Source organism: Mesoplodon mirus (genome assembly GCF_964341445.2).
Source record: "Mesoplodon mirus genome assembly, chromosome: 1".
NCBI lineage: Eukaryota > Metazoa > Chordata > Mammalia > Artiodactyla > Ziphiidae > Mesoplodon > Mesoplodon mirus.
Window position 1 is genome coordinate 218,070,003 of NC_138976.1, and position 26,082 is coordinate 218,096,084.

At 53.8% G+C, this 26,082-nt stretch overlaps 1 protein-coding gene across 3 annotated transcripts; it reads left to right on the plus strand.

Annotated features, from left to right (window-relative positions):
- Nucleotides 1-4,571: 4,571 nt before the first annotated feature.
- On the plus strand, nucleotides 4,572-24,669 carry RHOBTB2 (Rho related BTB domain containing 2). 3 transcript variants are annotated; one of them, XM_082616174.1, is made up of 11 exons: nucleotides 4,572-5,126; nucleotides 9,184-9,385; nucleotides 10,017-10,120; nucleotides 10,645-10,830; nucleotides 11,486-12,504; nucleotides 12,795-12,913; nucleotides 15,511-15,661; nucleotides 19,227-19,315; nucleotides 20,139-20,244; nucleotides 21,437-21,655; nucleotides 23,247-24,669. In XM_082616174.1, exons 2-10 carry the CDS (start codon nucleotides 9,194-9,196, stop codon nucleotides 21,652-21,654), a joined length of 2,184 nt encoding a protein of 727 aa, XP_082472300.1. In that variant the 5' UTR covers nucleotides 4,572-5,126; nucleotides 9,184-9,193; the 3' UTR covers nucleotide 21,655; nucleotides 23,247-24,669. The 3 variants fall into 3 exon arrangements, with proteins under 3 accessions (XP_082472300.1, XP_082472299.1, XP_082472301.1); XM_082616173.1 differs by lacking the exon at nucleotides 23,247-24,669 and having other exon boundaries at nucleotides 21,437-22,930; XM_082616175.1 differs by lacking the exons at nucleotides 4,572-5,126; nucleotides 23,247-24,669 and having other exon boundaries at nucleotides 21,437-22,931.
- Nucleotides 24,670-26,082: the final 1,413 nt, after the last annotated feature.

Below are 26,082 nucleotides of genomic sequence, written 5' to 3' on the forward strand. Positions count from 1 at the left end.
ACACAGTGTCATCTGTTTCCAGAGGTCTATGGCTGGCCTCTCCAAGCCTTTTCTTCATCATTCCCTATTTCTCTGGAAGTTCTAAAATTTTCTTTGGCTGAATTGGTCCCCAAATTGTGACTGACCACTTAAGGAAGCTGAAAGCAGGGAGGATGGCGGAATGAGGTTCTCTCTCTGCCTCTTGCCATGTGTCTAATCCCTCCATCCTCCAGCCCAAAATGCTTCCTTCTGTGCTCAGCCTTGGCAGCCATCAGCTGATAGTTTACTGAGTCCCAATTTGGGTCAGGAGCTGCTCCAATGAAAAGGACAGCCAATTAGATATAGGCCTTCCACGTTAGGAACTCATATCCCATGTCAGTGCTGGAATGAGCCTCAAAGGTCACCTGACCCAACCCTTGTACATGAGAAAGCGGAGGCCCAGAGAGGTCTGGGAATTGTCCAACGTCACACAGCTGCGTGAGGATGGAATCCAGGCCTCTTGATGAACAGCAGACCGACCTTTCCAAATTACCAAACCAGTTCAGAGTGTGCAGATGCCTGCAGCATGGGATGGCCCATGACCCCAGTTCTCGCCCCTCAAGGAGCCCCTTGTCTCCCTTTGATGGCCTCTCTCTTGGCCCCGGGGCTGAGTGTCTCAGCCCACCGGGCCTGGACAGCAGAAGCCATGCTCTTACCTTGAGGAGGACCCTCTGTTTGGGCCGATCGACCTGGTGGCGCCTCTTGGCATTACTCACGGTGTGCTCATTCCTTCTCCCGCTCTCTTCCCCTGCCCTGCCCCCTTCCCTTCCATCCAGCCCAACCGGGAGCCTGGAGGGAGCACAGCAATGGCAGCCCGAAGAAGAGGCCAATACAGCGTGTGGAAGCCCTCTCTGGACAGCATGTGAGTAGCCACTGGGTGACGTCCACTCCTTCGCCATCAAGTTCTGTACCCCCAACATTTATCCACGCGTCCAGGGTTGATTGAGTCCCTCTTGAGTGTCCGTTGCCAGGCGCTAGACCAGCACGAATGGTACTCTTTTGAATAAGCACAGTCCCTTCCCTAAAGCGTCCTCAGTACTGTGAGGGACAGAGAGTCCCAATGATACAGCAGGGTGACTGATGTTCTTAGGGGAGTGTAGAGGAAGGGCAGGGAACCTAGACTTTGCAGGGGATACTCATGGAAGACTTCCTGGAGGAAGTGACATCTAGGCTGAGATGTGAAGGAGAAGTAAGCATTATCCAAGTGAAGGGGGTGGAAAGAGGAAGGGTGTTCAGGCTGAGGGAGTCCCTTGAGCAAAGGCCCAGAAGATTCCTGTCTCCTCGCAGAGACCTGAAATTCCCCCCGAGCCCTGGGCAAGGAGGCTGAGAGACTCCAGGCTTCCAGATTCGGCTCCTTCACCCTGCAGGGGCTCTGCATCTTGAGAAGCCTCTGACTCTACGCATTGCTGGAGATAGGGTCAGCCCACGTCAGAAGGCCTCTGGGGTGGGCTTCACAGAGGCTCGAGCGTTCCAGGAGAGGGGCGGAGAGAAGACAGCCTAGCAGCCCACAAATAGTTGAAGGGCTGAAGCTGCTTGGGAAGCAAATGGAGTGTGCAGGTTGGAGGAAGGCACAGCGGGAGGGGTCTGCATAGCTTGGGCTGGTACCAGGGAGGGACTTTCAGAGCCACAGGGAGAGGAGGGCTTGGTGGCACTGGCTGAGAGCCTGTTGCATGGGTGCATTCCTGAGAACCAGGTGGAGAGTTCTCTCCCCAGACCAGCCTCCTGCTCATGGGCTTCAGGAAAATGGCAGCGCTTGATGTCCTGGAGGAGGGTGGTTATGGGGATAGATGGAGGGGGTGACTTTGGGGGACAAGTTCAAGGGGTTTATGTCATTGGGCAGGAGGAATCACAAGAGGACTGTGGTAAGGGAAGAGATTTTTGGGGGAGGCGGGAAACTAGAAGGGAAAGAACCCCTCAGGCTGCAGCCAGGCGCTGTCCCCTCAGGGCAAGTAAGCCTGGCGAGGAAGGTCCTTGCCTGGGCCACCAGAAGAAAGGCAGTGTGGACACCCAGCCAGCCAGTGATACGGAGGAGTCAACAGCCCGTCCTGAAGTGCCCCAAAGAAACACACGATGGTTCCAAGCTGCAGAAACTGGGAAGAGGGGGCTGGTGTGTGTGTGTGTGTGTGTGTGTGTGTGTGTGTGTGTGTGGTGTGTGTGTAACAGAAGGAAGCAGGAGGCAGAGAGGAAAGGCCAGGAGCCTTTCTAGAAAAGCTTCCCACCCAGGTCTGACTTGAGACATATAGCTGACCCTTGAACAACAAGGGTTTCCACCGTGCGGGTCCACTTATAGGCAGATTTTTTCCCAATAACTATGTATACAGTTGGTGCTTCGTATTCACAGGTTTCTGCATCTGCAGGGAAACCTGAGAATAGGGAACACCAACTGTATGCATTGTACTTTGCCATTTTATATGAGGGACTTGAGCATTTGAGGATTCTGTTATTCCCGGAGGGCTCACGAAAGCAATCCCTAGCAGATACCAAGGAATGACTGTAATCTGAAGCGAGGAAAATGGACGCCCCAGGGCTGGGGTGGGCGGGGTGCAAGGTGAGGGGGAGGGGGGCAGGCCATCTGCACTATGAGAGGCTGCTGAGGGCTGGGAGCTGGGGCCTGGGACAGGGGGCTCAGAGTGGGCCACTGACAACTCCTTGGTTGCTGGCGAGGGACCCAGACTCAGGGAATGGCCCTTTTTCCATTGGAGGGCTGGCAAAGATGAAGCAAACATGGGAGCCAAGATCTTGAGGCTGTCTTGAGTAGGTGGGAGGCGTGAATTGAGGGCCAGGGTTGGGTGGGAAGAAGGCCTGGCATTGGCCACAGTTGGGGCAGAGGCTGAAGGCTGGGTCTTGGTAGCGATCTGCCTCTGGAGTTGAGAATCTTCAGTTGCCCTGATGAGGAGAAAAAGCTGGGATCTGGTGTCTCTTCCTCCAAAAAAGAGAAAGGGCGCAGAGCTGCAAGCCCTGTTGCCCCATGACTTTGGGGAGAGGTCAGTTCTCTTTTCCTGCTCTGTGCTGCATTGGGGCTCTGCCTGTTGCTGGGATGTGTGAAACATGAAGCCAACAGGCTGGCGCTCTGGAGTGGGTGGAGGGATCAGGATGTCAGACACCCTGGCCCCCCCCATGGTGCCCATGCAGAGATCTCATGCTGTGCTCTTGGCGCAGAGGATGGGGTGAGGCTCTTCAACACCAAACCTGTGGGAGGAGCACACCTGTACACAGCTGAGTTTCTTTCCTAAGCTTGTGTTCAAACCATTACTCTGTTTTATGAAGAGGGGATCCTAACTAGTAGCACCCTCGATCATGCTTAATCTCTTTTCCAACTCTAGGTAGATTCAGAAGGAGGTGGGGGAAGCATCCCTTACCCATCACGCACTTACTGAACGTGGACCAGGCCGGAAAGCATGAACACCTTGGTGGGCAACTTCCAATTATATGCATTCAGAGATGGGAAGCATGCTTGACAATACAAAATTCATTTTTTATTTGGCTTTATTTTTTTGGCAATTATATGTTGCAGAAACTAGTATTAAAGTGGATTTGCATTCTCAGAGCACAAGTTGGAGGTGTGACGGAGGGGGTTAAGTGGGAGGCACGTCAATCTGGGCTTTAAAAATTGTCCAGAGGTAATCGACAAGATGGATAAAACCAGACTGAGCTGACTACTGTAATTACTAGCAGTCAAGATCCTCATAATCAAACTAGCCTTGAACATGGAAACTTCCTTTGAGGACCACTCACATTACAGATGTCATCCCTTGTAATCTATTTTAACAGAATTTTGAGACAGAGCGCCCAAACTTTCCTTAGGTAATGTCTCCAGGGCTAGTGTCTTCGGGGCATTTCTTTCAGAGGGCAGAAGATACCGGTGAACGCCAGGTGGCAATAGGATGAATGTGGGATGGAAGTGGAGCCTGCTGGAGAAGAGGGACGGGGGCAAAAGGCTTAGATGGGAAACAAGTGCAGGTGGTACAGGGCCCCACCCTGAAACTCATTCAGGGCCACGGAAATTGGAGACATAGGCTGTAGCTGCAGGGGTGGTGATGGAGGGAGGAAGGCCCTCCAATGCCAGAAAAACGCCCCTGCCGGCAGAGGAAACGCTGTCTTCCTTTTCCCGTGGGAAGCGGTGGAGGCCTGGGGCTAAGGGTCAAGGCAAAAATGTCGAGTTCTCCTTCCCTAACTCGCACCCCTTTCAGGGCGGACTAGGATGCTCTAGGAGTTCTTTCTCAGCCTTCCGGAGGAAAGGGGGGAACCCCGTGGGAGTCCAGTGAGGTTTTGATCCTCGCCAGGTAGAGGGTCGCTGCCCAAGCACGAGGGCCAAGCCGAGACCCTCTACGCCGCTTCCCTCCCGGAATGGGGGGAGATGGGAGGAAGAGGAGAAGGAGTGAGCGGCGTCGCGAGGCGGGGCAGGGGGCGGGGCCTCCGAGACGCCCAATCCCCTTCTTTCTCCGCCCCTTCCCCGCCCACCGACCCCTTTCCACCAACAGAGCGCCGAGATGGGCGGCACCTGTCACGGCTGGCGTCCTGGGTACGATTTTGCCCCACCTTTTTTTCCTGCCTTCTTTCTTTCTTTTTTTTTTTTTCCCCTTTCTCTTTTTTGTGAATGAAAGAAGGAGGTCGCGAGCGGTCCCTGGGACTGCGGCGCTAGGCGTCTTCGTGGCCGCGCCTTCGGAGCGGGCCCGGGCGCGTAGCAGTGGCGGCCTCGCCACTCTAGCCCACTCCTGCTCGCCGCCTCCAGCCTCCGCAGCCAGAGGACCGTTGGCGGTGGCGCGGCCCAGCCGCGGAGGTCGGAGCGGCCGCCAGCTGCCCGGCTCCGGCGCGCCTCCATGACACTGGGCGCCGGGGGCGCGGGGAGATGCTGATCCGGAAGAGGCAATGGCTGCAGTGCCGCGCGCGTGGCCGCTCCCTGCCCGCCGTCCGGCCCGGGCTGCTCTGTCAGAGTTTTTGATCTAACGCGAACCGGGCACGGAACCTGAGCGGCAGCAGCGCGACGGCGCCGGCATCGTCCTAACTTGCACCCGCGGAGTGACCCCAGCCATTTCACTAAAATGAGCGTGCTTAGCAGGAAGAGATGTGTTCCTTACACTAGAAATTACCCCGTCACATGTAGCGGTGTAAGTAAATGATTAATTTCTGTTATGGCTGGGTTGCAAGCAGCCTCTGGAAACGCGCCGCTTACCCCCTTCTGCGTCCTCCCGGGCCCTCTCTGCGCCCCTCCTGACTTCCCTTGGGCTTCCGCTCTTGCCTGGGCTATAGCTTCGGCTGCTGGGGTCTTAGGGGGCGGGGGACTAACATTTTCTTGGTTTATCTAGGGAAGGGAAGATGACTTGATTGCCGTGGCGTGTCGTGGCCTTCCCCCTTTCCCATTTAAATTTTAGAAAAAAATTTATTTTGTATGTGTGTGCAGAACAGCGTGCAGGAAAAAAGGTCCAGGGTGTTGGAAATGTTTCCTTTAAAAACCAGTGGAATGTGTTTTGCTCGCTGTTCTGGAGATGTTTCTTTCAACACACTCCATTGCAGTCTGTGCGTCTGAGTTCTGGCAAACTACTGGGAGAAATCCTTAGGGCTGTTTGTTGATGTTTGAAGAGGCTTATTCAGTGTTTAGGCTTGTATTTTTTGTTCATATGACCATTCAGGATCCCTTTGGGCCCCGCTGCCCATCGGGTCTGTGGAGGGGTTCATCTCTTTGCCTTCCCCCATGTTACAATGTCAGTGACCTGGGTGGGAGCCGCTTTTAATTGGAAGGCCACCCTCTCTGCTTTTCTCTTCCTGGTCGTATACATCCTCCTTGATTTTTACCTTCATTTTCAAGATATTTTGTATTTTGTGTAAGATGCAGGATGTGGGATATTGGTTGCTAGGAGACAAAGCAGGCTCCCAGGGAGATTCTCTTGTTTCCTTGACAACTAGACTAGGGCAGCTACAGATGAACAAGCCTCCTATCAGCTGTGGGAGGGAAAGAGGGGCTTTTCTGGGCTCTGCAAAGAGTGTGTGTAGGTGTGTGGGTGTGGGACTGGGAGCCCGCGAGTGTTGCAGCTAATCTGAGCACACCTTTCATTTTGGCCTGTCCTGAGTTCAAAGAGCTGGGAGAGCAGTGGGCAGGAGGCCGTTTTTGGAGAAGGGAACAGGGATTGTGGGATGGGGTGGGAAGGGAACACCAACGTGAAGCTGGGATCACTGAGGGAAAGGAGGAGTGGCCTGGGGGTCGTGATAGCCAGAGCAGGGTGGCGAGGAAGCCATAGCGTACGGAGGTTAGTCAGGAGGCTCAGAAAAGGAATGGGGATGAGGCAATTGTGCAGAAAAGTCTAGAGTCATTGAAGGAGAGAGTGCCAGAAGGAAAGGGGAAGTTGAGAAGCTTACTGAGTGGGTTGTGCCATTGTACATAAGCAGTGATACAGTAAAGTAGCAATGTTCTTGAGCAAAAATTACATTACTGTTGGCAATGGCACCATATCTCCAGTACAGGTCCTTTTAAAGACAGGCCTGATTAGACTAAGAGTTCTGCTGGCTTAATTGGGCCAGTGTGTATCTTAAAGAGAGATATAATTACACATATAGATATGTAATCCAGCATTATATAATACCACATTACATAAGAAGGCAAATACCTCCTTTCGGCCCAGGCTCTCTTGGCATGGATTTACCAAGATTCAGGAGACTTTCTTCGGGAGCCCTCATACCCATTTTCCAGAAGGGCAGATTGCGGCCCAGAGAAGTGAAGTGATTTGCCCTTCCCCAGATCTGACAATGAAGTTTGCCAGTCAGGTAGTTGGCACAGGGGTGGAGTGGGTGAGAATGATAAAAATCAGGAGGAAGTCAAAGGACAAGCAGGGGAAGGACTCAGGGGCAGCTGGGGAATGAATGGGGAGGGGCTGCTCAGCTGGAGCTGCACCCAGCAGGTCTGCTGGCTAAACTCACAGCACAGTGTCTCTCTCCTGCTTGTTGCTTAGCTGTCCCCGCTACTTAACCATAGAGGTGCATAAGGTGTGCCTGAGTGTTTGAGTCATAGACTCGATGATCTTGGACCAGCACTGAACTGCTCTGCTGGTGTTTTGACATCCTCCTCGCCATCCAGCTGCTCCTGGATGTAAGGACTGATGTGCCTGCTCCATACCTCCTCATCCCCCCCTTCTGCCTACACACCTCCATGCTGCTGGAATCTGAATTTGAGAAAGAAGTTCTGTGGGCTAGTAGGTTTTTATCTTTCTCCTACAGCTGCATGTATTTGTATTTGGGATTCTATCTGTTTTGTTCTTCAGTCGATAAAACAGAAACCACAACCCAGAAGATTCCTTCTAGCGCCAACACATCCTCCCCGCTGCCTGACTTGAGACCAGGAGCTGTCAACATGGGGTCCCCGGTCCTCAGTTCAGGAGAGAGAGCAGCGGGGAGGCAAGATGGTCGGTAGAATCGAGGTTGCTTGCTGGGGAGGGCGAGCAGGGGCAGAGGAAGGAGAAGGAATGAGGCAGATGGTTGCGCTGGAGACTGGCGGGGGGCCCGGGGGAACCTGCACAGAGACCCCTTGTTGTTTAGATCCTGTAAAATTCCAAGAAGGGGGAGGCGCTTGTCTCATTGAAAAGTCCTTGCTGTACTTTTTGCTTAGGTGGCTGCTATGCATCTACTCGGGCAAATCCCAGTTGCCATCATTACTTGGATATTTCAGGTCTGCATTCCTGCATGCTGGCATCCAGTTACAGCCAGCATGGTGGCCTGACTCTTGGGCTGGATGGCTCAGCAGTGAGGGTGCCTGGGCAGCCTCCAGGACTCCTCTGAGCTCAGCCTTCCTTGGCCTAGGAAGGATTCCTCCAAATTGCTCCAACCCCCGGCTGACTTCAGGCGCACAGGGAACGTGAGCAGGGGCAGGCCAGTGACCCTGGCAAAACCAAGCTTCCGAATAACGCCTGCACCTACCCCTACCCTCTCTCTTCAACTCTTCCAGGAGGCGGATGCCAACTGGGAGGCTGCCAGCAAAAGCCCCTTCAAGCCTAGGGCCCCCTCCTGGTGACAGCTGTTTAAACACTGACATGACATTTTGACTACAGAAGAGACTTCTGTTTGTTAATTTGAGCAATCCCTCTCTGTGGGTGGGCAAGCCACTTCCTCTCTACCCAACACAGAAGGAAACTAAGGCAAATATTTGCCCAGAAATTCAGGCCCAACTTTCTGACTCTCTGCTTCCTCATTACCCATGCAGTCAAGTTAGCGAGCATCCTTCCAGGGTTGCCAGTGTCTGGGGGCTTCCAGCCTGAGAATCCTCCTCCCCAGGATGGAGAAGTGCGAAGAGGAGTGTATCTCACTTCCCCTGAAACTGGATGCTGGATGCTTGGAGGGTAGGCCTGGGTAGGGGATGGGAAGGCCCATTGGTCTATTAGCCGTGGGGTGTATCATCCCAGGCCCGTAGTTACCCCCACTGCCGTCTCAAAACAGGGCCTGCTGCTGAGTGAGCCACGTAGGCAACGGGACAGACCCAGAGGAGGAGAGGGGAGGCCTGTGGACTGCTCAGGTGCATCCAGAAGCCCCCTCAGCCCAAAGAGCCTGGGCTGAAAAACTCTGGCATCTCCATAAAGGGGGCCAGGGTTAAAGGATAGCCATGAGCAGGCTGGGGCTTGGAAATCCACAACCAGAGAGGGAGAGAGACAAAGGTGGAGGCCAGGAGAGCTGCTGCCCAGCTTTGACAAGTCCATTAAATTTTAAAGCGGCCCTGCCCTAGGGCATGCTGGGAAGGGGTGGGGACCTGGCCGTGGCTCCGCTTCTCTCAGCTGTTTGTTGTTCTGCTACCACAGCCCTGCTGGCTGGAGAAGGAGAGCGGATGATGACTGAGCTTCCTAGGCAGACACTTCTCTTCCCGGGAGGGTGGGGACTGGCCCTGGGCAGACTCCGCCTTGGCATCTCTCTCAGGCATCGCCCCCATCCCGAAGCCCCACCGGAGGATGGCGGCAACAGGAGGGAGACCAGAGATTCACCTGCTGGAGCTGCGCCTCTCAGCCTGAAGGGGCTCCCGTCTCCTCGGCCCCTGCAGGGCTCTTGGCCAGAAAGCCGCCCGCTCCTTCCTCCTCCCCTCGGCTCAGATGCTTGGAGAGGGGGCAGCCCTGGCTGAGGAGATCAGCTGGCCCCGGCCCTCCGGGGGCTGGCATGCAGAGCTGTCTCCACCGCTTCTCTCCTCTCCCCCAGGTCCCAATTAATGGATTCTGACATGGATTATGAAAGGCCAAACGTAGAGACCATCAAGTGCGTGGTAGTGGGGGACAACGCTGTGGGCAAGACCAGGCTCATCTGTGCCCGGGCCTGCAATGCCACCCTCACCCAGTACCAGCTGCTCGCCACCCACGTGCCCACAGTTTGGGCCATCGACCAGTACCGGGTGTGTCAGGAGGTAAGGCTGGGCGTCCACGCCGCGCATCTGGGCTTCTTCCGCAGGGATCACTCCAAACGGGGCCTGTGCTGAGCTCACGGAAGCCCCTTAGGGGTCGGGTGGAGGCAGCTGAAGATCAAGGAGCCCCGGGAGGGAGGCCTGAGAGGAGCCCCCCCCTCCAGGGGAGGGGTCCTGGGCCCTTTGTGTTTTGCACGGCTGAGCTGGTGCCTGGGGCGTAGCATCTTGTGTAATCATAGCCCCCAATAATGGGGAGCCCTGAAGGGGGGAAAGGGGTGGTGCTTTGGAGAGATGAGAGCTGGCGGTAGGAAAGAAGCTGCCAGCTAATGATACCAAAAGATCGGAGGCTCGGAAGTGTCCAGTTGGCAGGTACAGTTGGGAACAAAGGCAGGCTCCCTGAGAGGTCCCGTCCGCTTCCATAACAGTCTGCCCTCTGAGAGTCTCTCACCTCCTGGCCAGCTCTTGTTAGTGAGTCTGCAGAGATGGCACCTGGATGAAGGTGTTTTAAGGCACACGTTGTAGACACTAGCTGTCCCTCCAGCCCCCACGTTGCAGGACCCTCAGGAGTGAGCAGGCACGCAGGGCCTCCAAGAACTGTTGCCCTAGATTCCTGTCCCCCTCCCTGCCCCCACAGGTGCTGGAACGTTCCCGAGACGTGGTAGATGATGTCAGCGTGTCCCTCCGCCTCTGGGACACCTTTGGAGATCACCACAAAGACCGTCGCTTTGCCTATGGGAGGTAGGGAAGGCCCCTGGCTGCCTGCGGGGAGCCAGGTGGATGGCTTTTCCCTGCTTTCCCCGAGGTATGAAGCGCCTCTGTGACACTAAGCCTGGCAGGAAGGAGTGGAGAAAGCAGCACGGGCAGACCCGCGAGGGGGCGGCAGCCTGGGTGGCTTGCGATCAGGATGCCTGGTTTGAGTCCTACCCTGTTAAGCAGTGGCTCTGGAACTCTGAGCAATTAGCAGAGCTGTTCTGAGATGAGTTTTTCACAGATGAGATAAAAAGTGGTCATTTCTAACTCACAAGAGAGCTGTGAGGTCAAAACAAGAGTCTTTGGAAGCTCTAAAATGCTAAGTTAGGGGTGCATAAACTAGAGGTTCTGTTATTATACGTTTTGGGTAAGATCGTGTGAGCAGATCCATATGACAGACGTGGGACTGTAGGGTAGGGGGTGCAGGTGGGTATGTGTGTTCTCCCTCGTTCCAGGGGCAGGTAACCTACCACTAGCTTTCTTTGCCTGTAACCTCACTCTCCCACCGCCAGATCCGATGTGGTGGTTCTGTGCTTCTCCATTGCCAACCCCAACTCCCTCCACCATGTCAAGACCATGTGGTACCCAGAAATCAAACACTTCTGCCCCCGAGCGCCTGTCATCTTGGTGGGCTGCCAGCTGGACCTGCGCTACGCCGACCTGGAGGCTGTCAATAGGGCCAGGAGACCCTTGGCTAGGTAGGGGGTGCTGGTGCCTAGGGAGGGGAAGGTGGCAGATGGGGGGCGGGGCATGTCTCTAGGCTTCCTGCTCAGTCCTGAGGGAATCCACTAAGCCTACATCTCTCCCTCCGTTTGAAGCGAGCTCATGTAAGGAGACAACAGGAGTTCTCATTCTTTCATTCATCCATCCATCCATCTGTCCATCCAGCTATCCATCTATTACACACTGAGTGGGCCATCCTGGGCTAAGCATCATGAGGAGAGAAGGAGAGGGAGTCTGTCCTTGAAAGGAGCTTATAATCTTGCTGGAAGATGAACTTGATAGGTGAACATGTTAAAAACCAACGTGGAATGTTGCACGCTAATTGCCAGACAGGTGGTTATCGCTACCACTGTTTTGAGCTGGGGAGATCACCAGGGCCTGGCATAGATATGGAGGGCTTCCTGGAAGAAGAGGCGATTGGAAGTGAGCCTTGAAGGACTAGTAGGATTTAGCGAGACAGAGGAGAAAGGGAGTGGAAATGAGCAGGGCAGGAATGGGTCTTAGGACACAGATCCTGAGCAGAGACCCTCCAGCCTGGTGAAAAACAGACGGGCTCTGGAGAGCTGCCTTTCCCTGCCCCCGACTCTCTACCACCAACATGACTTTGGCTTCCCTTCTTGAACCTGCCAGGCCCATCAAGCCCAATGAGATCCTTCCCCCGGAGAAGGGTCGGGAGGTGGCCAAGGAGCTGGGCATCCCCTACTACGAGACCAGCGTGGTGGCCCAGTTCGGCGTCAAGGACGTCTTTGACAATGCCATCCGGGCGGCGCTCATCTCCCGCCGGCACCTGCAGTTCTGGAAGTCCCACCTCCGCAACGTGCAGCGGCCCCTGCTGCAGGCGCCCTTCCTGCCCCCCAAGCCGCCTCCCCCCATCATTGTGGTGCCCGCCCCCCCCTCCAGCAGCGAGGAGTGCCCCGCCCACCTCCTGGAGGACCCGCTGTGCGCGGACGTCATCCTGGTGCTGCAGGAGCGTGTGCGCATCTTTGCCCACAAGATCTACCTCTCCACTTCCTCCTCCAAGTTCTACGACCTGTTCCTCATGGACCTGAGTGAGGGGGATCTGGGGGGCCCCTCAGGGTCAGGGGGCCCTTGCCCGGAGGACCACCGGGGTCACCCTGATCAACACCACCACCATCACCACCACCACCACGGCCGGGACTTCCTGCTTCGGGCAGCCAGCTTTGACGTGTGCGAGAGCGCGGAGGAGAGCGGGGGCTCCGGGCCCGCTGGGCTCCGGGCTTCAACTAGCGATGGGATCTTACGGGGCAATGGGACAGGGTACCTGCCTGGGAGGGGTCGAGTGCTGTCTTCCTGGAGCCGAGCTTTTGTGAGCATCCAGGAAGAGATGGCAGAGGATCCGCTGACTTACAAATCCCGGCTGATGGTGGTGGTGAAAATGGACAACTCCATCCAGCCGGGGCCCTTCCGGGCTGTTCTCAGGTACCTGTACACAGGGGAGCTGGACGAGAACGAGCGGGACCTCATGCACATCGCCCACATTGCTGAGCTGCTCGAGGTCTTCGATCTGCGCATGATGGTGGCCAACATTCTCAACAATGAAGCCTTCATGAACCAGGAGATCACCAAGGCCTTCCACGTCCGCCGGACCAACCGGGTTAAGGAGTGCTTGGCAAAAGGCACCTTCTCAGGTATGGAACATGCTCAGGAGCTGATGTCCAGAAGGCAGGGGAGTTCCCTCCAGGAGCCTTCTGAGGTCCAAGTAGCATTCTAAGTCATCTCAGCTGCTGATGTCCAGGAGGTACAGTGGCTCTGCCCCTGAAGCCCAGTGTCCCCAGCCTGAGAGCATGGTCACACAGTGCTTCACAGCCTGTGGCTCAGAAGCAAGCAGGTTGTCTGGGCGCACTGTTGACCCTTGGGGTTGGTTTTCCCACATTCTTTCCCCACGTGCTCACGTGATGCCTCTTCTCCACCTGGACAGATGTGACCTTCATCCTGGATGATGGCACCATCAGCGCCCACAAGCCCCTGTTGATTTCCAGCTGTGACTGGATGGCTGCCATGTTTGGGGGGCCGTTTGTGGAGAGTTCCACCAGGGAGGTAAGGCTAGGATGGGAATGGTTGGGAAAGAGAGAGACTTACTCCCTTCCCATCTGAGGCATCTGTCACTTAATGGTGCTTTCTTCAGCCTTGACTATGTGCAAGCCGCTGAGTGATGGGCCCGAGAGAAGTTTATGAGATGGTTCCCACAGCCAAGGGCTTTCCAGTTTACCAGGCTAGGGAATTACAGTGACATCTTAACTCTACAGTTGAGAAGACACTTTCGATTCATTGTCTTATATTGTGTCACATGTGACTCCTATAGCGTAGCCTCCCACTTTACACGTAAGGAAAGTGAGGACCTGAGAAGCTAAGCGACTCATGCAAAGCTCTGTAAGTAGAAAGGAGAGGGTAGGACTTGAACTCAAGACTTCCAATTCCTTGGCTGTATACATCGTACCTTGCTTTCTCCTGGACCCACGTGAAATAACTAGAAAAAATATTCAGTTTGTCCCAAACTGAATCCATCACTGTTTTTAAATGTAGGTTTTATTATAATTGAGGTATGGTGAAGCCAACAGATCAGGAAAAAACTGCCATTAAAAAGATAGATTGTTGGGGCTTCCCTGGTGGCGCAGTGGTAGAGAGTCTGCCTGCCGATGCAGGGGACGTGGGTTCTTGCCCCGGTCCGGGAAGATCCCACATGCCGCGAAGCGACTGGGCCCATGAGCCATGGCCGCTGAGCCTGCATGTCCGGAGCCTGTGCTCCGCAACGGGAGAGGCCACAACAGTGAGAGGCCCGCGTACCGCAAAAAAAAAAAAAAGATAGATTGTTATACTCACAGATCTCAATGGGAGGGGCACACACAGCATGTGGGGACATGCAGGGAAGCACCAGGTTGGGTCACGAGGCAGAGGGAGTAAGGGGAACTGTGGGCAAGAGACTTTATTGTCTCTTCCATGGGAAGGAACAGGTGAAGCAGGGTAAGCAGGCTAAGGGTTGGCTAGTTTGAATAATTTCATCAGGCTCTGGGGCATAGGGGCTGTCCTGAGTCATCTAGTACCTGGCCCTGGGATAATTAGGGCAGGGAGAGAGTGGCCTGGAGTGTGAGAGCAGATAAAGGAGATAACTGGGCGTGTGGGCTCTGGATTGTTTGGTTTGCATATGAAAGGCATGATCTCAGGTGAGTCCTTTATTATCTCTAGGAAGTCCCTCTAGGGTCAGCAAGGCCCCCAATTTCAAAGCATCAGAATACAGAAACTAGAAAGAAACACTTCATGCAATCACCCTTCCCTTAATCTGGGCCACTCCAACCCTCTGTTCTCACTGATACTGCTGCTTTCTTGGGCACCTAGACTGGAAACACAGAGTTGGAAGGGGCCTATCAGTGTGTCCTTAGAAATATCCTCTTAAGTCTGTTCTCTCAAGTCTGTTCTCGCCTTTCCCTTCTCCCAGCCAAGCCGAGCAGCCCAGGCCATGGCCCTGTTCTCCATCTTCTCTGAACTCCTGCAACACTGACTGTCCATCACTCAGCCTTGCAATTAACAAGGTCCTTCTTTGTGCAGTGGCTTCAAGTTCTGAGGGTCCACACCCCGTTTCCCCAGATGGTTTGTGGTTTCTCTTGAGTGTAGCAACTAGGTCTTTTACTTCTGCTGAGTACCCTCCTCAGCGCTGGTCCCTTAGTCAGTGCTCAGCAAACACTTGAATGAAAAGCTAGACGAAGAACAGTGCAGCAGAGCATCCTATGATACAGAGGAGGGATTTCCTAAAATTTCTGGGAAGGACGTCCTTCCGGTAGGCGAAGTGGAGGGGTTCAGGTTTGAGTCGTCTCTGCTTCTTGAAGCGTGAGTTGGGTTGGGATGTGTAAAAGTGTGAGGCTGGGGACTCTCCAAAGCTGCGGGGCCCACCACTACCACAGAAGCAGCTGTAAAGCTCCAGCAGATCCCCAGTGTAGCCTGGAGAGACCGGCGTCTGATGAGAAAGCAGTTTTTGTGTTGGTGCTGCTCTGAAGAGATCCCAGAGGCCCAGAGCAGCAGCTTCAAGCAGCCCAGAGACACCAGCTGGTGTCTGCTTTTCTTGTTCGCATCCCACTTGCACTGCTCCCTGAAGGGCGGGGAGGGGCTGGGTGCAGGTGACCAGAAGGACTCCTTCACACATCCTCCAAGCTGGAAGGATGCTAGCAAGAGTCCAGGCCCTTTTAAAAGCTGTTGGAGGGCTTCCCTGGTGGCACAGTGGTTGAGAGTCCGCCTGCCGATGCAGGGGACACGGGTTCGTGCCCCGGTCTGGGAGGATCCCACATGCCGCGGAGCGGCTGGGCCCGTGAGCCATGGCCGCTGAGCCTGCGCGTCCGGAGCCTGTGCTCTGCAACGGGAGAGGCCACAGCAGAGGCCCGCGTACCGCAAAAAAAAAAAAAAAAAAGCTGTTGGAGCCCTGCTCATAGGTGCTCAGCAGCTGGGCTCAGCACAGGCGGTTGCTGTGGGAGACCAGCCTCTGGGGAAGCGGGGTTCTGAGCAGGTCCAGGGGCCACGAAGGGGTGGCTGCCTGTTGGGAGTAGCCCAGCTCGGTGGGCCAGAGGCTTCTGAGTCCCTCGGAACCGAGTTACTCTTTCCCTAAAGCTGGACCTCGCCGCAGCTGCTCTGTTCCTTCCCACCCGCAGGTGGTGTTTCCTTACACGAGCAAGAGCTGCATGAGGGCCGTGCTGGAATACCTGTACACCGGCACGTTCACCTCCAGCCCCGACCTGGACGACATGAAGCTCATCATCCTGGCCAACCGCCTCTGCCTGCCACACTTGGTCGCCCTCACAGGTAACTAAGCTCCGGGGCCTCCCGGGAGGAGGAGTCGGGGACCCCCAGGAGTCATGATTTCTTCTCTCACCTGTCTCCTCCTAGGGGACAGGCCACGAGCACCCAGGGAGTACATTTACATAAAGTGAAATACGTCGGTGCGTATTGGGGTTTGGGTGAGGACATGGATGTAAAGAAATGTGTGAGAGGGATGCTCAGTAGGATCACCTTATAGGCTCTCTCCAGAGGGCATCTTGGCCCAGCAAAGTGGCTCCAGCAGATGCCAGGGCCTGGTGTGCTTATTAGCCTGGCCACGCTCACGCAAGCTTAAGAAGTCAAAAAGAAAAGAACACGTTCCTCACCTCTCCTTCCTTTCCTTTTCCTTTTCCTTTTCCTTCTCCTCCTTTCCCTCTTCCTCCTCCTTCTCTTCCACCTTCACTTTCCCTTTCTTCTTCTAGAAATAGACAGCAAACGTTGACCTGCCGCTCCTAACTCCTTGATTCCTTGTAGATCCTGAGAGCTCGAGCTCAGCTTTCAGGATGGACCAACCCCAGAGATGGGTTGGAGCAGGGACTGAGGCAGGAGGGAGAGCAAGGTGCAGGAGCTCGGGGTCCAAGGGCTGGAGGAGAGATGGTGCCATCCCGGTGAGGGGTGTCTGGGGCTGACGTTGGAGTCGACATTTGCATTGTGTTGGCATCGGCGTTGTTACCTGTACTGGTGTTGATGTCGAGGTTAGTATTCTTGGGCGGGTCAGGGGGCAGAGAGCAGGGCCTCAGATACTGAGTTGAGGTTCAGGGAAGGACCTGGTGTCAGAGCTGCTGGGACCCTGGGCAGATGATCAAGGCTGGGACTGAGCTATGAGGGAAGCAGTGATCCCATGATGAGAAATGAGTTGGAAGGTGGGACTTGGTCCCAGGAAGAAGGGAGAAATCATTGATCAGAACCACATGTTAAGAGCTGAGCCTTAACATTCAGGAGCTTGACTCCCTCTGCAGAGGGAATCCAGGGGGCACCGAGGGCTTCAGGGCACGGAGCGAGAGAGAGGCTTCTAATGCTTACAACTGCAGAATTCCCTGGCAGACCAGTGGTTGGTTAGGACTCTGCACTTCCACTCCAGGGTTCGATCCCTGGTTGGGGAACTAAGATCCCACATGCCACACAGTGTGGCCTGTAAATAAATAAATACATAAATAAATAATAAAGATCAGAGCTGCAACAATATGTCATCCATGGCCATCCATGAAAAAGTGCTGTGGCCTTCCCAGAGCACAGAAAACTGTCCAAACTCTTGGACCAAGTAATTCAACGTTTGAAAGGCTATCTACAAAGAAATGACCCACATGAAAAATACGTATAAAGGTGTTTAAGTTTGTTTCATCATGGCAGGCGATCAGAAACAAGTCAAACAGGCACCATGGGTTAAGCACACATGGGTAATTTTCACAAGGTAGCGACTGAAAATGTTAATCACTGCTGCGTGGAAAGGCTGATAGAAAATAACACTGAGTGACTTTTCCAGTGAAATGCTCCATACGTGCCAAGAAACATATTTAAAAAGTGTGTTGTGTATGTACCTTGTCAAAGATCAGTGGAGAATGCCAAGTATGGGGTAATAAGTGGTGCTTTGTGTTTAGTGATATATGCTTCCTATGAAGTTATTAATGCAAGCTTAAAAAAACTTTTTAACATTTATTTATTTATTTGGTTGCACTGGGTCTTAGTTGTGACAGGTGGGCTCCTTAGTTATGGCACATGGGCACCTTAGTTGTGGCTTAGCAGTGGCATGTGAACTCTTAGCTGCAGCATGCATGTGGAATCTAGTTCTCTGACCAGGGATCGAACCCGGGCCCCCTGCATTGGGAGCATGGAGTCTTAATCACTGCACCACCAGGGAAGTCCCAAGCTTAAATTTTTTTTCATGTTAAATATAACACAAATACACATAATATATGGTCAGCTTAATGAAGTATTACAAAGCAAAGGGACCCTTGCCGGCCATACCAGAAGCCCTTCACCTGTCCCTCCCAACCACAGGCCCTTCCCCCGTCCCCAGGAGGAACCACTCTGCCTATTACTCTTTTTTATGGCCTCACTTCCTTACACTTCCCCATAGTTTTATCATCCAATTGTGCATCCTTAAACACTATAGCATGATTTTATTTTTTATATATCCTTTAAGTTTTTTCTTTTTTAATCTATAAGTACCTTATCCATGAAGAAAACTTTCCCTTGCAACTTGTTGGAAAAACCCCACTGATCTAGGAAATCTAGATTTTTTTTTACTGATTGCGTTTCTATAGTACACCCTATTTCCTGTAAACTGGCCATTGGATCTAGAGGCTAGATCAGATTCACGTTCAGTTTTCTTTTGGTAAGACTACTTCATACATTGTTTCTGTTTTTCATCAAGAAGCATAGATTGTCTGCTTTTCTCTCTTTTTGGGACAATTAGCAACCATTGAATGTCATTGCCTGGATCCGTTAATTTATTAGGTGTTGTGAAATGGTAATATTCCAATTCAGTCATTTTTTTCTTTATCTGTTGGGATACTTCTAAAAAGAGAGAAACTTGCCCTCACCTACTGTTCATTTACCCAGTGGTATAGTTCATGTAGAACAGGCAGGTGAATGCTTGATTCTTTTATTTACCAGTTTTCAAGATACATTTGTTTTCCTATCATCCTTTGAGAGTGACCAATTGGTTTCTTCTTATTAAGTATGCTTATGAACTCTCAGATTTGAACGTACTCAGTTGGTTTCAAATAACTGCAATTAGCTTTATGGAAGCTCAAATACCCTACTGCTCCCTTAGCCTGTAGGAGTCTCTTCAAGTTGGCTGCAGAGTCTCTGAGCTTTCTGATTATCTGGAATGACAAGATGTTCCAGGTTCCTCTTGTACATTTCCTGCCCCAGACCTGGAATCAGCCATTTCTCTAAGACGTCCTGGTTTCTTGTAGTTGGAAATGGGATTTCAAGGCTGCACTCTGTGCATTAGAGATGCTTTTGCTATTGGGATGGCTCTTGTTTCTAGGTCTTTTCCATGGACTGAGCTGGGAAATATATTTTTAAAGATAAAATACTTTATGAGTTTATAGTGATACAGTTAAAATTCAGGACTAAGAGTGTTTACTTCTTCCATAGAAACGTTTTAACATGAAATGCAAGGTTAGTACACAATTTGTTACCAAATTTAAATCAATACGAACAACTTGGTTTAATCCTTAGTTCTAATTCATAGTTCTCAGTAAACCTGAGGTTTAATGCCCTCTCCCATCAGTTTCTGTGGCTGCTCTGGGGGGTGGGGGCTTTCACCCCACCTATGTAACTACTTGGTGCAACATATGTAGCTTGAAAAATCCTTTTAGGTGATTCTGATCGCCTTCACTTCCCACCTCCACTCCACCTGGAAAGTCTTGCTCTAATCCCAGCTTCCTCACTGGTAGGAGCAGACATATCTCCTGTGGCCTTTCCTGGCCTGTTGGACTTACCCCTTTGCCCTGCAATGGGCTCCTGCCAGGGGGGATAAGCAAGTGCCTGTCCACTCTTGTGGTTCTTCAGCCCATTCCTGGCTGTGTGTGTGTCACAGAGCAATACACAGTGACCGGGCTGATGGAAGCAACTCAGATGATGGTAGACATCGATGGGGACGTCCTTGTGTTCCTGGAACTGGCTCAGGTAGGATGGCAGGGGAAGGAATCTCTCCAACATTCTCAGCTTTGGGCTCTGTCTGCCCATTTGGCAGCGAATGGGGAGGGGCTGGGAGGTGGTGGGTAGGAAGGGAACCCATGGTCAGACTTGGTGCCCAGAGTGGGCAGAGCCCATCTCATCCTCCAGGCCAGAGGATACACCCTACCCCGCCCAGAGGAGAGGCTGGCCATGGGGGGAAGGGACGGAGACTTCAGGAAACCATAGGACAGGGGAGGGAAGCCCAGAATCATGTATAGACGTGGTTGCTGCCTGCCGAGGTCAGTTAAGGCACACTGTGGACTCTCCATCTAAAATGAACTTCCCGCCTCCATTTTCCCAAACAGGCAAGCAAAATCTCCCACCCTGGCCCTCAGGGTGCCAGAAATTCTACCAGTAAAGGTTAGTTTACGAAGTTAAAGCATGGCAGACACACCTGGGAAGTCAGTTTTCTAAGCCTGGTTGTCAGCACCTTAGTGCAGGCTGCTTTGGTCCCTGACAGCGGGGAGGACGAGGGGTCATATCTGAGCAGGGCAGACACAGCAGGATGCCGCCACATAGGAATGTGGATTTCTGGGGCTGCGGGGGACAGGGCAGAGGTCAGGTGGTGGTCGTGACAGTGCCAAGGAGCAAATCCAGCGTCATTCCCTTACGGTTTTGTGTGGCCTTGCCTCTCGAGGTGCCTCTCGAGTCCTTATGACTCAGGGCCTTTGCCCACCTGGCCAAAGCTTTGGCTCCGAAGGCAACTGTAGATGTCTGTGTGCAGACCCCGCCCCTGGGGTCCCAGCACAGATGCGCTCCCATCTGTTCCCAGTTCCACTGCGCGTATCAGTTGGCCGACTGGTGTCTCCACCACATCTGCACCAACTACAATAACGTGTGTCGCAAGTTCCCTCGAGACATGAAGGCCATGTCCCCAGGTGAGCACCCCCGGCTGCACCTGTGCTCCTCCGTCTGCTTGGGTCCAAATCTCTGACCTGACCCCAGGGCACCCGGAGACTGCCAAAGACCCTTGGGCCTAACTTGACCTTGTGGGTGGGGAGCAGCCTGCAGAGGTGCATCCAGCCAAGCAGAGGGGGGCCCGGGAAAAGTGCCGGCGTGGAGGGCAGGGCTCCCTCGGGGACCTTGGGCAGCTCACTTTGCCCCTCTGGGCTTCTGTTTCTCATAAGTAACAGTCAGACTAGAGTTGGTATATTTCAGAGCTTTTTGGATCAGACTCCCCAATAAGCAATACATTTTATCTTGTGACCCAGTACACATATAGAAATATATCTCAATTGTTTTTAATGCTGCTCATGACCCATGACATTAATTTCATAACCTAGGAGTGGGCACAAGTCACAGCCTGGACCACACAGGTCTGGGTATCCTCTGGGGTCCCTGCAGCTTGGCCTCTGCTTAATTGATGTCTCAGGTCCTGGGGCCCACAGGAAGCGTATGGAGCCCAGGGAGAGGTGTCGCTGGCCTCCCCGAGTTCCTGCCGCTCCGTCTTGAGGTCTTCACTGGGCGCCCTCCACTCTGCTGTGACCCCCTCCCCGCTGGCAGCTTCTCGCTGTACCCTGCCAGTTCTCCCACCCCCACTCTCTCCTCTTCACCCTTCTAGCATTTTCTTTCTAAAGCACAGCTCCAACCGTATCACTCCCCCGGTTCCAGACTCCCGTGGTGCCCCGCCGGCCTTCCAGCATAGGTCCAAAGCCCTCAGCCCAGCCTCCCCTCCCGTCTGACCTCCTGCAACACCCCCACGCCCACTTGCCTCGGAAACCCCAGCTCTGCCAGCCACCTCCGCCGTCGCCCCAGCCAAGCCGAGCATCTTCTCGCCGACAGCTTTGCTTGCCCTTTCTCCCCCATCCTTTGCCTCAGCCTGCTTTATTCTCCGCGCACACTAAAGCCCTGTGTAGATCTTCCCTCTGTCTTTGAAGAAGAACACAAGTGGGAATGCCTTTCCCCGGCACGTACCGTCGGCCCCACTCCCTGGGCACCTGACTGTCTTTAGGGGGCTCTGTGAAGGGATGTGGTCCTTGCAGGACTGAAGGCAGCAGGGCAGGGGTGGGAGACCCTCCTGCCCCTTCTCCTGACACCCTCCTCATCAAGCCCTACTGCGTTCTGCTCCAGAAAACCAGGAGTATTTTGAGAAGCACCGGTGGCCGCCTGTCTGGTACCTGAAGGAGGAAGATCACTACCAGCGGGCCCGGAAGGAGCGTGAGAAGGAGGACTATCTCCACCTGAAACGGCAGCCCAAGCGGCGCTGGCTGTTCTGGAACAGTCCTTCCTCACCGTCCTCTTCAGCCACGTCCTCGTCATCCCCATCTTCCTCCTCGGCTGTGGTCTGAGGTGCTTCCACCCTCTTCTGACCCTGCAGCTGTTGCCCCCACTTGTTCTTGCCCCTCTGCTCTTGTGCATCGCCCCCTCCACCTTCCAGGGACAAAGGACTCACATAACCGGGACCCTACGGGGAGGAGCTGCTCTCACCAGCCAGCATAGCTCAGCAGAGAGAGGAAGGAGCCGGGCCTCGTGGGTCGGAACAGGCGCCCGGGCAGAGGTCCCGATTCCACAGCAGGGCAGGAGACGGCTCCTGGGAGGTGGGGAGCGGGGAAAGGGCTGAGGGCTGTGGCCTCTGGTCTCTGGGTCGGAGAGCCCTTGAATCAAAGGGAAACTCCCCCAGCCGTGAGGCCGTGTGTCTTGGTCTGCGGAGGCAGCCTTCTCCCCGTGAGCGGCCGTGAGCAGGCAGGGTCCTACCTCTGTTGATCGTGTGTTTGCATCAGTGGACTTGGAGGGTTGCAAATGTTCTGTGGGCATTTGCACGTGGAACCTACTCAAATCCTCACTGGAGAAGTCAGGGTAGAAATTAAGCCTTCAGAACCCAACTCAAGGTTTCCACCCCTGGGGTGCAGCTGCCAGAGGCCGCAAGTGGAAGGCTGGCCCTCTGCCAGTATCCCTCCCAGGGCTGTGGGCGTCCAGGCCTGAGAAGGGTGGCAGAGGTTGCTCAGAGCTGCAGGCCTAGAAGCAGCGCCTCTTGGTGCAGTGAGACACTTCTTCCTCCCCTCTCCTTCACCGCTCAGATTTGGAGATGGAAACCAAAGGAAACAGCTGGAACAGGGGGAGAGAAGGAAGGCAGTGATGGGGGCCTGGGTACAGCAATCCCATGATCCTTTGGGCTCCTCCCCCTGCCTCTGGTTAGCACGGCTTCTCATGGGGTAAATTTAGCAAAAAACCCCAAACAACAATGAACAGACTCACCACCAACAAAAACATTGTCGCCTCTATCCCCTCAAAGGAAGAAAAACAGAAAAAGACCCTGTATGGCTTACATTTCTATAAAGCCAAACAGGGCTCCCCGTGTGGATGAGGCAATGGTTGAGGCGGTAGAGATGACTCCAGTGCTTTTCAGGAAAGCAGTGTCACCGGCTGTGACCGAGGACGCTCCGGCCCTGCTGGTTGACCCTGGGCAGCACGTTGCATGCCTTCAGCATGCTGGGGATGAGGTTTGGGGTGGGGGGAGGGTGGGCTCAGGAATCGCTGTGGCGTTGGAGCCATGCGTTCGCCCGTCATGAGGATCAGGCTATCCTCACCTTCATCGGATAACTCCATAACATATGAATGTGTTGGAGGGGTGGGGTGGGGTGGGGTAAGGGTCAAAGGTCAGGAGAAAGGCACTGACATGGAGAATAGGAGACCCTGTAATGAAGGATCATAGCACATGACCTTACTCAGTGCTGGCTGGTGATAAAAGGGAAGGAGAAAAAATGGGGGAATTGAACAGGAGCAAAGCCAAGGTCAGTCCAGAGAAGAGGAGGGAGGAGACTGGAGGACTGGAGGATTAAGACAGTAGCTTGCAGCCCCATTGGGGAAAAGCTGGGTTGCAACTGACCCTCTCCGCATTTTCTAATCCTGATTCGTATTTCACTCCCCACACCCTTTGTAGATTTAGAAGACGGAGCCCTTCTGATGAAGGTGGAGCCAGAGAGACTGAGCTCCTGGCCTCAGAGCTCAGGAGTCACCTCGTCTAAGAAAGATGCTTTAGGAAGAGGAACTGGTTTTCGGTCCCAGGGCCCTAGGTGGGCTCCACCACCAAGAGGCTGGCTTTAAGTCTGGGATAGAGCAAACCCAGAAACAGTGGAAACTCTGCATCAGTTTTTTGGTGCCAAGACCTAGGGATTTGAAATAAGTCCTCGTCCAGAGAAGGAGCAGGAGGTGGCAGGTCAAGCGGGTCTAGAGTGGCTGTGCCCCTTGTTGTCGGAGCCCCAGACTTGGAGGCCATGGCTGCCTCCCCTCCAAGTCCTTCTCCTGGTGGCGGGCTGGGAAAGCAGACGTGTGCTGCCCTCTAGTGGCCGGTTAGCTCCCTGCCGCTGAGCTGGGGCGAGCCTGAGGAGCAATGGGCGGGGCAGAAGGGAAGCCTCCAAGGTGGGGGGGGGTGCAGCTCTGACCCCAGCACCTTCACTGTTGGGGGGGACAGAGGAGGGGCCGGGGGGCCTCCTGGGAACTCTAGGTGGGTGGGAGAGCCAGACCCTAAGGTCCAGGGGAAGGGAATTGGGGCTCCAAGAGGTCGCAGGGCTGAGCCACTGGGCCCACTGATGAGGATGCAGAAAGGCCAGCGGGGACAGAAAGGGGGGGTGGCCCAGGAGCTGCAGGAGGCCCCCAGGTGAGGGGTCACAGAATGACCCCAGCAAGCAGCCCCCCCCCCCCCACTTCCCAGCAGCTCTGTCAGAGCCAGTCTGCACCTCAAGGGAGCCCAGCAGGCCCAGGTGTGGCCCAGAGACATCACCTGGGGAGGCTGTGGGGAGGCTGTGGGGAAGCCGGGCCAGGCTGGGGTCCCTCCCCCAGGGGAAGGGCAGGGAGGAGAGGGAGGGAGGAGGGGCTGGATTCCAGCCCCCCAGGAACCTGGCGCCCAGAAATCCATGAGTCAGAGCAGGAGACACACCCATGCAGGGCAAGCTTGAGCCCGAGGCATAAAAGGGAGAAGGATGGAGCGGGTCACACAGCAAGAACACACACCCCTGCACCCGGGTCACTCAGCACTGCTCCAGAGAACAGTAGGATGGGGGAGGAAACACACACACACACACACACATACACATGCCTCTTTTTATATAAAATTGCATATTTAATTTGGTCATGAATTCATAAACACATGAATATTTTGTACCTAATGGCCTTTCTTGTATTGTTTGATATTTCCAACAAATTCTTCCAAGGTGGGAACTTCCAATGGAGAGGAGCATGAAAAGATACCCAACCACTAATGAAACACTTATTAAGTGCCTATCGTGGGTCAGGTGCTATTTGGACTGGACCTGGACATAAAACAAAAAAGACAACTTCATGCTCTCATTCAGCTTACCTTAAATAAATAAACATGACAAACACTGACAAGGCTAATACTTTAGATGGACACCTAAGGAAGTCCTCCAAGAAAGGAACAAGTGAGGTGAAACGTGATTGGCAATAATTCATTTATTTCTCCCTCTGAAGATGAATGCAGAGTGTCCTACACAGATGGAACAGCAAAGGCAGGAAACACCTGACTTCCAGGAAAGGGAGGGGCAGCAAAGTGTGACTTCTGGAAGGAACAGGGAAAGGGCTGCCGCACCAATGCCACCGAGGTAGGACCCCTACGAAACTCCACTAGAACACCATGCCCTGAACATGTCTAAATACTCAGCCAATTCTAGTTTGGGCCCAGCCATGCCACTCTTGGACACACAAAGTTCTGAGATGGAAAAGACCAAAAACCTGAGAATTATTACTTCCATAACATTATCTTGCCACGACTGGAATACTACAGAGATAGGTAGGGTGGAAAGAGGGCTGAAGTGGTCACAAAATATTTTTTAAAGTGAGAGAAAGTGGTCTACCACCCCTCAGCTGAGGGTGCTGCCGTGCATCTTCCTTGTTTAGGCAGAGTAGTCAAGTGAGGAAACCTCCCACCAAGCGCTGGGAGGGGCAGATGGAGGAGAGGAAGAATCACAGAGAAGCCAGCTTGCAAGCCTTTATTCTCAAAACAAGATTGCAATGTAGAGATTGACCAAGATAGCAGAGTAGAAAGACCCTGAACTCGTGTTCTCTCACAGGTACCCCAAATTACAACTATTTGCAAAACAACCATTGATGAAAAAGATCGGAACCTACCAGAATAGATCTTCTGCAACTAAAGACATAAAGAAGGAACCACAGTGAGATGGGTTGGAGGGGGCGGACTCACAGTATAATCAAGTCCCATACTCCTGGGTGGGCAACCCACAAACTCGAGAGTTATATTGCAGAGGTTCTTCCACAGGAGAGTTCTGAGCCCCACATCGGGCTCTTCAGCCCAGGGGTCCTGCACCAGCAAGATGAGCCTCCAGAGCATTTGGCTTTGAAGGCATGCAGGGCCATAATTTTGGGTGTCCCAAAGGACTGGGGGAAATAGAGACTTCACTCTTAAAGGGCACGCATAAAATCTCATAAAATGCACTGGGACCTAGGGCAAAAGTAGTAATTTGATAGGAGCCTGGGCCAGACCTACTTGCTGGTCTTAGAGCACATGCCAGAGAGGCAGGGCGTGGGTGCGGCTCACCCTGGGGACATGGACACTGGTAGCAGCCATACTTAGAAGCTCCTTCCACTGCTGGCCACTGGTGCTGATAGGCATCGTTGTGGGATCCTCCCTCTAGCTCATGAGCCCCAAGAGCTAATGAGTTGGGTGGGGGTGGCCAGCCCCACCCAACAGCCTGTAGGCACCAGTGCTGGGATGCTTCAGGCCAAACAGCTAACTGGGCTGG

Coding starts and splice junctions, on each gene's coding strand:
- RHOBTB2 (XM_082616174.1), top strand. CDS start 9,194: ATGGATTCTGACATGGATTATGAAAGGCCAAACGTAGAGACCATCAAG. Junction 9,386..10,016: donor AGTACCGGGTGTGTCAGGAG/GTAAGGCTGGGC, acceptor CTGCCCCCACAG/GTGCTGGAACGTTCCCGAGA. Junction 10,831..11,485: donor GCCAGGAGACCCTTGGCTAG/GTAGGGGGTGCT, acceptor TGAACCTGCCAG/GCCCATCAAGCCCAATGAGA.